The sequence below is a fragment of the Carassius auratus genome, chromosome 32 (assembly GCF_003368295.1).
Source record: "Carassius auratus strain Wakin chromosome 32, ASM336829v1, whole genome shotgun sequence".
In the NCBI taxonomy this organism is placed as follows: Eukaryota; Metazoa; Chordata; class Actinopteri; order Cypriniformes; family Cyprinidae; genus Carassius; species Carassius auratus.
Window position 1 is genome coordinate 32,885,421 of NC_039274.1, and position 14,411 is coordinate 32,899,831.

At 35.1% G+C, this 14,411-nt stretch overlaps 1 protein-coding gene across 4 annotated transcripts; it reads left to right on the forward strand.

Moving 5' to 3' along the window:
- Positions 1-3,835: 3,835 nt before the first annotated feature.
- On the forward strand, positions 3,836-13,980 carry LOC113052211 (gastrula zinc finger protein XlCGF8.2DB-like). 4 transcript variants are annotated; one of them, XM_026216593.1, is made up of 3 exons: positions 3,836-3,931; positions 4,793-4,898; positions 12,232-13,980. In XM_026216593.1, the coding sequence occupies exons 2-3, from the start codon at positions 4,814-4,816 to the stop codon at positions 13,383-13,385; spliced, it is 1,239 nt and encodes a 412-aa protein (XP_026072378.1). In that variant the 5' UTR covers positions 3,836-3,931; positions 4,793-4,813; the 3' UTR covers positions 13,386-13,980. The 4 variants fall into 4 exon arrangements, with proteins under 4 accessions (XP_026072378.1, XP_026072380.1, XP_026072379.1 ...); XM_026216595.1 differs by having other exon boundaries at positions 3,895-3,931; positions 4,793-4,981; XM_026216594.1 differs by lacking the exon at positions 3,836-3,931 and adding an exon at positions 3,966-4,706.
- The last annotated feature ends 431 nt before the right edge of the window (positions 13,981-14,411 follow it).

The following is a 14,411-nucleotide window of genomic DNA, read 5'->3' on the forward strand; positions in this document are numbered from 1 at the left end:
ATGAAGCCAAGCAAGCACATCTGCTCTGCACTGAACTAACAGAAGTTGAATGGGCGGAGCTGCGTTGAGAAGGTGACGTCATGCCGTATCATGGGTTTGCCGCCATATTTGCAGGATATACATATTTACGCCCTAAATAATACCGTTGTATTTGAATTTGTGTGATGGAGGCTGTGTTTGGATTTTCTGTCGAGATTTTAATAAACGTTGATATGGTTGGTCAGTGCTCCTCGATCTAACGTTAGAGAACTGTCACAGCAGGTCACACGATCGTATATGGAGGAAACTAAACAACGGAAAACGTGTTTTTTTTTTCAGCTTTAAAGTTAATGTTACTTCTTGGAAAAACAACAAGGGAAGCAGTTTCGAGGAACTGACGCCAGATCGCGTGGTTTTTACCGCAATCAGGACGAAAAACGTTACATTAACTTAGTATAACTTAGTTGATGAATGATGTTGAATTTGGTTCATGTTAGAGCAGATGATAAAGCTAGGCCGCATTGCATGATGAATCAAATTATAGTTTATTTTGTTTTCAATTAACAATTTGCGTTGATATTCTGTACATCTATTTATAATGTTTGTAAATCAAGTTTTTATATAACTGCTTAATAAATACATTAAGTGACTGCATATACATTTGTTTCTGTACCGATTGCATCAACAAAGACTCTTTAAGTACACATTGCTGGGATGGGCCAAGATGCATACAATTAATTTAAAAATAATGTAACGTTACCAAATACCCTCATTTTTACATGTGCCATTTTTTTTTCACAACCAATGAAAACTTAAAGGTATAGTTCACTTCAAAATAAAAAATTCTGTCATCATACTCACTCTCAAGTTGTTTCAAAGCTGTACGAATTTCTTCTGAACACAATGGAAGATATTTTAAAGAACGTCAGTAAATAAACAGTTAAATCGTCCCATTGACTTCCATTGAAAGAATAAAATTATATTATGGAAGTCAATGGGACCAGTTAACTATTTGGTTACCGACATTCTTCAAAATATCTTCCTGTGTGTTCAGCAGAAGAAATAAACCATACAGGTTTGAAACAACTTGAGGGTGACAATATGATGACAGAATTTTAATTTTAAAGTGAACTATCCCTTTAACATATGCTGAAAATAGCAAGCTAATGATGTCCAGATATTTGAGTGGATCAGTAATCCAGTCTTGTGCCTCTAAATCATATTGATCACGTTGTTTATCGCAAACAGTTTGTCCAAATAACGTTTTTTTTGGCAGTTTCTCCCGGTATGGGCCTGGCCCCTTCTCTTTTTCTTTCAACTTCTCCAGTTCTTCCGTTCTTCTTTAATTTTACCTCATTTTAGCCAAACACACGATCACCCACTATTAAAGGTCATAGAAAATGTAAACATAGATCGTGCTTGCTAACGAGAATAGATAAGTTTTGACCAGAGACTTAAACACAGAGAGGTTGGGAGCAGTTCTGATCTCTAGAGGCATGGTGTTCCACAGACAAGGCCCTGCCACCGCAAAAGCACGCTCCCCTCTACGCTTAGGTCTGACACGAGGGACTACCAACAAAGCCTGGTCGTGGGATCTGAGACTTCTGGACGGAATGTACGGATGAATAAGTTCAGAGAGATAAACTGGTGCTAGGTTGTGTAAAGATTTGAATACAAAGAGAAGAATTTTGAAATCTATTCTCTGCCGGACTGGTAACCAATGTAAAGATCTGAGGATAGGAGAGATATGGTCATATTTGCGACAATTATGGATGAGTCTGGCTGCCCCATTTTGGACTAACTGAAGACGGGAGATTTGAGAATGTGATATACCGCAATATAGTGAGTTGCAATAATCCAGTCGACACGTGATGAAAGCATGAACCGCCATTTCCAGAGTTATTGGAGTGAGAAAGCCTTTGATTTTAGATAGTAAGCGAAGTTGGTAGAAACCAGAACTGACTACAGAGGAGATGTGTTTATCAAACTTTAAAGACTGATCAACAAGAACACCTAAGTTCCGCACTTCTGTAGATTTAAGGGGAGATAGACCTCCCAAGTCTGGGCATGTGCACTGGGACCTTTCACTCGGGCTGAAAACAATGACCTCGGTCTTATCATCATTAAGGGATAGGAAATTTTGAGCTAGCCATGCCTTCACCTCCTCTAATCGTAGATGAAGAGAGTTTAGTGCTGCAGGATTATTGCGCTTGATTGGAATGTAAATTTGGGTGTCGTCTGCATAAAAGTGCAATACTGCATACCTTCACATTCCCTATTTGACATATTTGCTTGCAAAGTCCTTGTAAAGTAAATTTGCCTAACATAGCAAGGCGAAAAAATACTATTGTTTACTTACCGTTACCGATAAGATCATCATTGTGTTGTATGAGATATCCATGAGAAATTCCAATGGGCGGTAAGTCCTCTTCCAGATCCATTTGACTGGTTCCAGAGCTGCGTTTTCCATTCGCAATCTAATAATACCGGTGTTAATAAAGTTTCCCTGACAATATTGCAAATAGCCACTTATGACATTAGACTGTCTATACATCTTCAATCACCTATAGGCAATTTCAACCTATAGTAAAGAAATGGTATGAGAATAGGCTGTTATTTAAACATTATGGTCTTGCAATTTAAAAAAGCACCACATTGTTTTTAAAGTTACAGTTTTATTTTCTCAAAACAATAAAAATACATAACATTAGATACTTATGACATTAGACTCTCTATACATCTTCAATCACCTATAGGCAATTTTAACCTATAGTAAAAAAAATGGTATGAGAATAGGCTGTTATTTAAACATTATGGTCTTGCAATTTAAAAAAGCACCACATTGTTTTTAAAGTTACAGTTTTATTTTCTCAAAACAATAAAAATACATAATTTCTACATAAACTCTGGTTTTGTTAACAATTTCTTCCTGTAAAATCTACAGCTTTTTTTTTTATCTAACTGTCAACACAAAAATATTTTCAAATAAACAACTTTGCATTGTATTTTCATTTACAGTTTATTTGTGTTGTGATTTTACAAATTTTTGGTGTTAATTATACGTCATTTTTTACAGTGTATTTATTTTATACAACAGTTCAATAAAACAAGAAGTTAATATCAAGAGACTTACGTTTTAGCTCTATTTCTAAGAACAAAAATCATTTCAAACACAGCCACCGTTTTGCGTCTCTGAGTAACATGATAGAGTTTCGTTCCTGAATGAATCAACCGTTTAAATGACTCGGTTCAACCACAATGACTCACTTATTAACAGTTACTCACTGCCACCTACTCGCAATTTTAATTTCACATTTAAGGTACCTTTTAATTATTATTTTTTTTCATTTGTAACTGCAGGCTAAAGTATTCCATGGCCAACGAGCTGCATTAAACAGTGTGTAAACATCTAAATGGCACTGCAGCTTCTGTTTTCTCTGCATTGCAAAGATCAATTTTGTTGACACTGATTGCATTTGCTTGGTAGCCCAAATGCAAGTATTTGACCTAAAAGATGATGCACACTTTTAGAAAAAAAAAAAAAAAAATGTTGTAAAGGTTAAAATAAAACAATTCCGGATTCAGCTGTCAGCACAATTAGAAATAAGATATCAGCACAATAACACACTCAGTAAAATATTGTCTATTTATCGTTATCGATACAAATCACAGAAATATATATTTTTTGTTAATATTGCAAACCCTTAATTTTTTACTTTATTTTATTGTGCCACCCAAAGATTTACTGTGGCCCTCATCTGGGCACCCCTATTAAAAATTTCTGGGTGCGCCACTGTTTATTGTTATATAGAATTTAGAACTCTCTTCCACACTCCGGAGCAGAAGGTGGCGGTAATGCACCTATTTGCGTTGGTGCCTGCAGCCGCCGTTTAAAACCAAGAGGAAGAAGAATGGCGCGTCGCCCTGCTGAATCTGGTTAAGCTGAATAAAGGTTTGTGTTTTAAAGCATTTAAAGTGTTTAAATGGACGAAAATGTTCAGACAAATGCAAGCCTTTGCGAAATTGTGCAATCTATTTATTATTATTATTATTATTATTATTATTATTATTGAATATAACGTTGTAATGTTTTTTTTCTATAACATTAATGAGCCATATTTTGAGTAAAGTAACGTTTTATATCCACATCTGTATAAACAGAAATGCTGCGTCTTTGTTTCGTATATCATGAATCTTATGCTGCATTCGTGTGCTATCGGAATTATCGTAAACACGAGCGGACATTAGTCGTGAACGCGTCTCAAAGTAGTATTTAAATTCGGAAATAATACTGATATCAGAGTTTTCAGTTGGGCGGGTCACAATCTTTAAACATGGCGGAGGGGACAGTCATTGGTGCCAACTACATCCTTTTATTGTCGCTAAAATTGTGTATTTATAGGGTTAAGATGAACGATCCTTCAAAGCGTGTTTTATATGCGGGGAAATAAACATGTAACATATTTGACCTAACTTCCAGAATGGTCAGCAAACTGGATGTGTAGCGCGGTGATTGTTTATAATAGTCGACCAGTGGGATGCTACATTTGATTTTTTCCGACATTAAAGTACTTGAATACGACAAGCTCGTCACCACGACTTCATAAGTGGGAAATTTCCGATAGCACGTAAAGGCAGCATTAAACTCGAATTCATGCATTCGCAAAAAGTGGTGGAAGTAACGGTGCTTTTCGAAAAATGAGTCCGTTGAATTGTTTCTCTAGCTAGTATGTACCGTTACTACTGGATGCATGTGTATATATTCAATGTCTAAATAGTACGTGTGATTGTGTTTATGTGTCCAAACGTGCAGAAAAACTCACTGCAAGTAAAGATGGCTTTTATTAAAGAGGAGAGTGAAGATGTGAGGATTGAAGAAACATTCAGAGTCAAACATGAAGATACTGAGGAACAAACAGGTTGGTTTTCATTCTCAAAGCTGAACTCTGAGGGTTCCAGGCATTCTCAGGAAACACACATATAGTGATAAAAAAAAAAAAAAGTAAGTAAATCCTGAATGCACTGTAAGTTACTTTGGATAAAAGTGTCTGCCAGATGTTAATGTATGTCCAGATATTTGAAATTCCTAGTATTTAACATCGTGATGATTGTTAAAACGACCTGTACTGTGTTTTTAATCATAAAATTATGCAAAATAACTGCCGTGTTGCTGCAAAACGTTGCTAATGCTAACTTATTTCTATCTATTTAACATAGCATATTATGCTATTACTAACCCCAGGGGTGCCCAGGCCAGTTCCTGGAGGGATCTTCCTGCAAAGTTTAGCTCCAACCCTGATCAAACACAACTGAAACAACTAATTACGCTCTTCAGGAGCACATGAGATAATTGCAGACATGTTTTTGGGGTTGAAATCAATCAGGGTTAAAACTGAACCCCGGTACATCTACAGGAATTGGTTTGCACGCCTTTGTACTAACCAAAACGCAATGGAGACACACAGAGTGCCCATGTAACCATAACGGACCTGCCTGCATTTACACAGTTCAAGATGAGAAAGAGAATGGAATCTTCTCGGCACACACAGGAATAAATTACAGTTTGAGTTTACCCAATTGTCAGTGTCCTCTTTGCTACGTGATGTTTTTTGTTTTTTGTTTTACTGCATGAGAAAACTAGGGATGCACAGATACCATTTTTTTCTGAACCGATCAGCCGATAATGATACTAATCTAATACTAGCATAGTTTTTTTCCTTTTTAATCAATTTATAGTTTCTATACATCTGTGTGTTAACCTGATCATCACTGTTTTGTGTGTTAAACACAATCTACTAAATATAGACAGAAAAATAACAATAAAAAAAAAATATATATATATATATATATAATCTGTGAGAAATGCTATTATAAACTTGGTTAGTGGATAATTCAGCAGCAAGAGTAACTCTAGAAAAACGATGAGTGCACTATAATTGTATAAAATCTAAACATTTAATGAAAAAAGTATTTAGTGGGGTACAAATAAAAGTAAAAAAAACAAGCAAATATATTTATATATAAATGTATACCATAAAAAAGACTTTCCTTTTAAATGTATAGCACAGTAATAAAACAGCAACATGTGATAGATAGGACAGTAAAAGCAACTAACAATCTTTCACAGTGCAAAATTATTACAACACGAAAGGCTCTAATGCAGAGCGGCACAAAGTGCTTTTGTGCATCCCGTGTGCAGAATGATGCGCTTAAGTTTCAGTTACTGTGCTTTCAGTTAAGTTAAATTAATTGTGCTTTCTATCCCAGTGTTGTGATCTAACAGACACCCAGTAGAAAGTAACATGATTTAGAAACGGCACTAAACTCCAGCAAAATGAAGTTATTTTATGGAAAACCATTGATCTTTATCTACAGATTAAGAAACTCAAAACTTGTTGAAATCATGTTAAAATTCAGGAGTTGGCCTACTAGTGTTATGAGAGGAATACAGCATTCACTTTCAACCAAACTAACATTAGTAGTCAATCAGAAGTAGAATGGGTCGGGTCTTGAAAAAGATGTGGTTGAGATCCATACTAAGCATAGATGCCGGAGAGGAAACATATTCGGCAGGATGGAAAATAAGATTATGAAGTTCTAGTCCTAAATAATAAAGGACTTAATATATAAATGGTACTCGGCAATGATGGAAGAAATAAGGCTGAGAAAACTAAAAAAACAAACAATTAACAAGCCTTTTGGTAGCTTGTGTAAGAAATTAAGAGAACCAGTTACTTCTGCTCGTTGTGTTCGAGAAAGCTTTGGTAAAAAAAAAAAAAAAAAAAAGTGCTACCAAGTTATGAATTAGAAACACAGTAGACTTGTAAGAAGTTCCCGAAACAAACCGAAATGTACAGCTCCATCTTTCTTTTATCTGCGCTTACAATTTTGGCACGGTTCTCTCTGAGTTTTGCAAGCGTGAGGGAGAGGGCGGGTGCTTGTTGCCAATCACATTAGGCTATTGCTAACTCTTCATTTAATCTTTATCTGATTGGTTCAATAAACACACCATCTTCCAAAACATTAATCTTCATTTAGTTCTGGATATATTATATTATAATAAAAAAAATAATAATAATAATTTAGGGCATTTTACTCAATATTTTTCTAAAATATTTATTATCTCTTAACTTACTGGGTTCTTATTCATCATCTGTAATACCAATGTGTAACAACTAAATGGCTGTTTAGCTCTATAAATAAACATATAAACATGGCTGTGTGTTCCCTAGTGGCTGGGAACGTTGGATTCCCAAATAATTAGTTACTTTAATTTGAATATATATTTAGACATCATTAAAGACGTATTTTTTATCAAAGTTGTATCGTGTTTTTTTTATTTTATTTGAAGTGTAAGTTTTTACGTTAGTCAAATCTGGACACAAAGAAAACATTTGTTGCTCATACTTGCTTCCTATAATAGCTTGATCAGTTACATGCAAGTAATCCGAATCAATACCAAAATTTCAAAATTGAGTGTTAAATACCGAAAACAGAGACATGGTCTGAAAAACAGACAAATTCAGATTTATGTAGCTTTATTGGTTTAGTAAAAAGGTTTTACAAAGTATATCACTCTGATACTTAAGTGCTGAGCATTGTCATATAACATAATTTTGACTAGTGTTAAAAATCAGACCAATGGTGCAGATTGATTGATTGACTGTACATTAAAAGTACCATTCTTGCAGAGAGAATGATCCATTACTAAATGAAGATTAATGTTCTGGCAGATTATGTGTTTATTGTACCAATCAGATAAGAGTAAATGGAGAGTCAGCGAGAGCCTCATGTGATTGGCTACAAGCAGAAGGTGGACCTACCCTCCCCCTCACGCTTGCAAAACTCAGTGAGAGAATTGTGTCAAAAGTTTAAGCGCAGAGAAATGAAAAACGGAGCTGTACATATCGGCTTATTTCTGGAACTTTTTACTCCACATGCACAAAAAGTCATCTAGACATTTACAACAGTTTTTTTTACACAAAGATTGGTTCTATGCAGTTTGCAGTTCTTTAAACTGTTGTTTTCTCTTGCAAATCACTGTCCACAGGCTTGCAGTGCTTGCAGTCTTTTTGTGAAAACAATGTGCAACGTGTAAGCGCAGAAAAATGAAAGTCAGAAGAATGCAGATCATATTTATTTTGCGTTAGCATGAAGCTGCAGTTTCACAAAACTTTTATTACACTTATGAATAACAATAAAATGCTGCAAATAATTTTTTTCTTACTCTTGAAATGCGATTTACACCTTTACAAAGCTTCTCTTGCACCTTTACAAAGCTTCTCTTGCACATGCAATTTTAATTTACGATTACACACTTGTGAACACTTCTACAAATATGACCCTGCATATGCAAATCTTTTCGGCATTAAATTAACTTCGTACTAAATGTATTGCCAGACCGCAACTGTGCGTGCAGTTTGAACTGCAAAAAAATTCAGCTACTACTGACTCCGATGAAATTCATGCAACTTTGATCAACCTGTAATTTAATTTTGTTACTTTGATTTTCACTGTGGTTTTTGTTTTATTTTTGATCAGCCCTCAATGGATTATTTGGGGTTCCATTGACCATTGTCACATAGTATTGTTCTCAAATAATGTAATGTATACAAGCAAACATTTGCAACTTAAATATTTAAATTATTGCAATCCAATGTGTGATTTAAAAAATATGCACCACATATGCACTGCAGACAGAGTAATGTGAACCTGGCATTATTACAGCGGTTCTCAATTCTAGTCCTCCCAATTCCCCAAACCCCCGCCCCAGATCTGCATATTTTGCATGTCGCTCTTTAACGCACCTGATTCAGATAGTGAGCTCCGTGCATGAACTGAGTTTCCATTGACATGGTCCTTACACAGTGCTCATTGCTCTCTACTCCCTGAGCAGGGGATATCTGTTGAAGTTTATCACTTCAGAACATCCATTCTTGGATTTGTGCAATGTCTTCACACACTGACAAGTGTGACATCATATACTTATGTAAATAAATACAATTTGCATCTCACACACTTCAATGCATTATAAATAGAACAAACATGATGGAATCATGCCGGAATATACTATGATGTCCACTTCGCAAGACAATTACATTTGAATAGAACAAAAATTTGAAGCCATTATAGAGAAACATACAACATGTGCAAAGAAGGGAAGGGGGCGCGAGGACTGGAATTGAGAACCGCTGCATTATTATGTGTGTGCGCTGCAATTGTGAATGAGTGCACGGTCTTCGGGAAAGCGCATAAGCGGTGAATGGTTTAAAAACTTTTTACATTTTTTTTTTTTTACAAACGCCATTTACAAACTTTAGTTACAATGTAGTGCTGGGCGGTTTGACCAAAAAAATTTATTGTTATTATTTTTTTTAATTATGCCGGTTTTCCGGTTTATGTGTTTTTTTTTTTGTTTTTTTTTCTTCATGCATAATCAGGTGTACAATGCATTTTCTGCTGGTTGATATTTCAAGACGTGCTTGGAGGTGCTAGAGCAAATTGCTTGTGTTGCTGCCTTTGATGACAATTAAGCACTTAAAATGGATGTTTGGTTGACGTCAGATTTTTGGAAACCAAAAAACCTCCAAACAACAGACCCAGCTCCTCTTTTTGGCTGTAAAGCCTGTTTCACACATAATCTGCCTGCAGTGTATATGCAATCCACAGCAAGGACTCATTGTGCTTTCACACAGGACGTGTTTGCAGTCCGCTACTGATCCGTGTCTCTTTAATCCACAAGATTTGTTTATTGTTTTGATTTCATATCATGTAAAAAAAAAATTATATATAATTTTTTTTTTTTTTTTTTCAGCATTGTGAGTCTTTTATCACAGAACAGTAAAAATCTTTCATAGCTATAGACATTAGTTTAAACTCAATAAATATAAACAACGCATTATTCATGCATTATTCTTCTAGGTTTGTATAAGTCTATAACCAAAACCAGGGCTTGAAAACTGAAAAGAAATTAAATCGGTTCACTCCATGCAGAATCGATATTTTAACATTTCTGTTCTACGTTCCTCTGATATTATTACCATTCCGAAACCGGTTCGGGAGGATAAAATACTGGTTAATAATGTTATTTTTAAAAAACAATATTATGTGCCTAATAATAATTTAATAATAACAATAATAAAGTATAGCGTTTTCCTTACTCAAAAAAAGGAAAAAATAGAGATCTAACGCTTACAGTTTACAGTTTGCACCAGATTTTGTCCAAATGTAAGCTAGGCCTACTTAAAAAAAAAAAAAAAAAAAAATCTATCAACACTTTAAAAGTATTTTTAAGATATTTAAAAATGTTTGCTGCATTGCTAAAAAAACACTTGTATAAGATTGTGTTTTGAGAGTAAAAAAATACGTAAGTCGCAGCTCACATTGCATTTTATTAGCCCTATTACTTTCCGAAATAATGAAGGGTAAAATGCCTGTAGTCTAAAGCAGTTATTAGTTTCTCTTCAAATCGAATCCTCTAAAGTTTAGGCTATAAAAACCTCAATCCAAAAACAAATTAATGTAAGCTGAAGCTGACGCCTACCTTTCTCATTCGGCACGAATCCAAATGTTTCCATGTTCCCGACGTATCTGGATGCTAAAATGTTATTTAATATAGAGAATATAGAATAATAGTAAATGTATATAAGTAACATTGTATATGCGTCCGACAGTCGGACTCCAAAGTTAATGAATTATAATTATAAAGCCATTTGCATTTTGAGAGAGAAAGAGAGCGTGCGGTGATTCATTTATGCTGTTTGTGAAATTATGACTCCCAGAAGCTTTTTCAGATATTTTTTTCAATTATTTAATGAAGAAATATGAATTGTACCTCACTTAAAGCATTATAATTATTTTACCCGCGCTGGACAGAGACTGAGACGGTGCCGCTACATGTTGAGCGAAACCTCTCATAGCAGGTGCGTCATCAGCTTGAGATCGTCTTTTTTAGAGACCGCCAATCAATCATCCCATGCGATTATCGGCCAATTGTGATCGGTAGCCGATCAATTGGAGCACCCCTACAGGCAACATCTATTTCGGTAGCTTAGTGGGTAAAGGATCTAGCAAATGTATTGAAAACCAAAATTTTATGTCTCTTTTTATTATTTCTGTTGCTTTGTGCCATTAAGCTTACACTCCAAAAAATATTTAACCCCAAAAGTTAAAACTTATTTAATTCAATTAGATGTCAATTTTCCATCCAATGTAATCACATAAATCCAACACAAAAGTTAATATTTGTTTAAGCTTCACCTTTTCATGTTCAGTTAACGTAAATGAATTAAATACATTTTATGAAAACTGATGAACTGTGATTTAAGCTTGTATAATACATAAACTTTACTCATTTTCAATAACTTATTGTTACTTGCTTTATATAAGCACCTTACATTTTCTTAATTCTATTGAATAAATGGACAAAACATGTTACATTTTCAAACCTTTATTGTTGTAATTGAAAGTGACAAAAGTGAAAGTGAAGTGACATTCAGCCAACTCAGAATTTGTGCTCTGCATTTAACCCATCCGAAGTGCACACACACAGAGCAGTGAACACACACACACTCTCGGAGCAGTGGGCAGCCATTTATGCTGCTGCGCCGGGGAGCAGTTGGGGGTTCAGTGCCTTGCTCAAGGGCACCTAAGTCGTGGTATTGAAGGTGGAGAGAGCACTGTACATGCCCTCCCCCCACACACAATTCCTGCAGGCCCGGGACTCAAACTCACAACTTTTCGATTGCCAGTTCGACTCTAACCATTGGGCCGCAACTTCCCTATTTTTATCATTTTAGCTAACTTGGCAGGTCCTCAACCCAACCACAAGCTCCACACTTCACCACAACGGTAACTCGCACAAAATACACCAATATAAAGTCTTTTAAAATGCCCATATAATAGAGCATTAGACATGAAAAAGTCTCCTTATTATCACATTTTACTAAAAACTGCATAAAATAACACTTTATTTCAACATTTTCTCTCCCCATATCCAGTCCTGTGCAAAGCATGATGGGAAGTGTAAAACTTATTTTGAGGTACTTGATTGAAACATGTTCTTTCAAAATGAAAACTTTGTTAAACCAACGAGTCACAGTTTTAAGTCAGTTTAACATGACACAATCATGTTGAACTGAAAAATAGCCAAAATGGCATTAATTCAACATGAATTGTTCAGGTAAAGTGAACAAATGTGAAAAATAATTTTTTTGAGTGTGGGTTAACTTGTATTTATCCTTTTTGTCTTAGACTTGATGCTTCTGAAAGAGGAGAATAAAATGGAAGAAGATCAGTATGAGAAACATCATGATTTTATTACTGGAGAAAAATCTTTTAGTTGCTCACAGACTGAGAAGACCTCACTTAAAAGAAATCAGAAGACAGGAACAAGAAGTTCTTCCACTTGTCAAGAGTGTGGAAAAAGTTTCAGTCGAAAAGGAAGCCTTAACATTCACATGCGAATTCACACTGGAGAGAATCCTTTCACCTGCCAACAGTGTGGAAAAAGTTTCACTCAAAAAGGAAGCCTTAAAATTCACATGCGAATTCACACTGGAGAGAATCCTTTCACCTGCCAACAGTGTGGGAAAAGTTTCACTCAGAGAGGAAGCCTTAAAATTCACATGCGAATTCACACTGGAGAGAGCCCTTACACTTGCACGGAGTGTGGAAAAAGTTTCATTAGAAGAGGAAGCCTTAAAAGTCACATGACAATTCACACTGGAGAGAAGCCTTACACATGCCCTCAATGTGAAAAGTGTTTTACACGTAAAGCAACACTAAATGCCCACATGAAAATTCACACTGGAAACAGTCCTTACACCTGCAAACAGTGCGGGAAGACCTTCTCACAAAAAGGAAATCTTAAGACTCACATGAGAATTCACAATGGAGAGAGGCCGTACATATGTGGTCAATGTGGAAAGAGATTCAGAAGTAAAGTGAACCTGAATTACCACATAAGGATCCACTCAAGAAAGAACTGTTTTATATGTCATCAGTGTGGAAGAAGTTTCACAGTGAGGAAGCTCTTTAAGAAACATGTAATAACTCACTCAGGGGAGAAGCCATTCTCATGTCTTAAGTGTGAAAAGAAATTTACATATCAAAAAGACGTGAAACGTAATTTGCAGTCTCATTATGGAAAGAAAGTGCAGCATTCTGAATGTGATCAAATGTTTAAAAAAAGGAGCAATTGTAAAAATAATTTGCACATTCACTCTAGAGGAAGGCCGTTTAAATGTGATCAGTGTAACAAAAAATTCATTTTGCCATCACTTTTACAGATACACCTGAAAAGTCATGCATATGTTAAACCCCATTTGTGTTCTTTGTGTGGGAAGAGTTTTAAATGGCTCAGCAATTTTAAATGGCACCAGAAAATACGTATCTGTATGAAATAAATGGAACTATAACACCTGCAGCCGATTGTGGGCCAAATCTGATTTTGCACCTTTGTGATCATTTGCATTAGTCACCTGTTAAGGAGACTTGGAGATATTTATTTTCTTGTCAGATTAGATCAGATTAGAATAGATTAGATTTAACTTTATTGTCATTATGCAGAGTACAAGTACAGAGCTAATTTGTCATAAATACATATTTCTTGTATATATGAACTCCTGTATTCATTGCTGAGTCTTTATTGTTTCAAATATTGAGATAATGTAGAAGGCACCCTCTAATTTCAAACTGTATGGTTGCATTGCTTTATTTCATGTAATAAAAACTCAGAATCAAAATATTAGTTAGACTGCTGTCTTGCTCTAAAATGCCACAATGTAAATGATCATTAAAAAGATATAAACAAAATAAATCAAACGATACAGTGGAATGTTCGATATTTATTTGAGGGAATTCACAGGTAAACATTTGGGGTCCAACTGGAATATGGCTATAGTTCATAGTTTCATATTTTGATAGCTGGTTTTCCACCTGCAAGTTGTGTAATTCCTAAACATTCTAGCATTTTCAACTAATAAAATCACATCAAATCTCTTTATTGTCACATTGTATACACTGTGAAATGTGTATAGGTGTACAATGTTAATTTTTTAGGTGCAGGTCTCTGTAACATGGCAGTATAAAAACAATGGATGCACAATTGACAATACAAACACATTTTACACAAGATACACAGTATATACAAGGAATAAACGGTATACAAAGGAAGTTTACAAATGTTACAACCAAATGCAGTCACCCTAATCAGAGTAGTCACAGTAATGTGTCAGTATTATTCACTATAATAACAGTGAAGTTAAGTATGTCTATGTTGTTATAGGAAGCATTTGATGATTTGTAAAGTTTATTGCAAATACCTTGTCAGTGCTGGAAAGAGATGATGTAGCATGCTTTGAAAATATGTATGGGGTGAGCAGTACAAAGACATTCTACAGCACTGCCAGTTAAAGTTGGTGTATCTAATC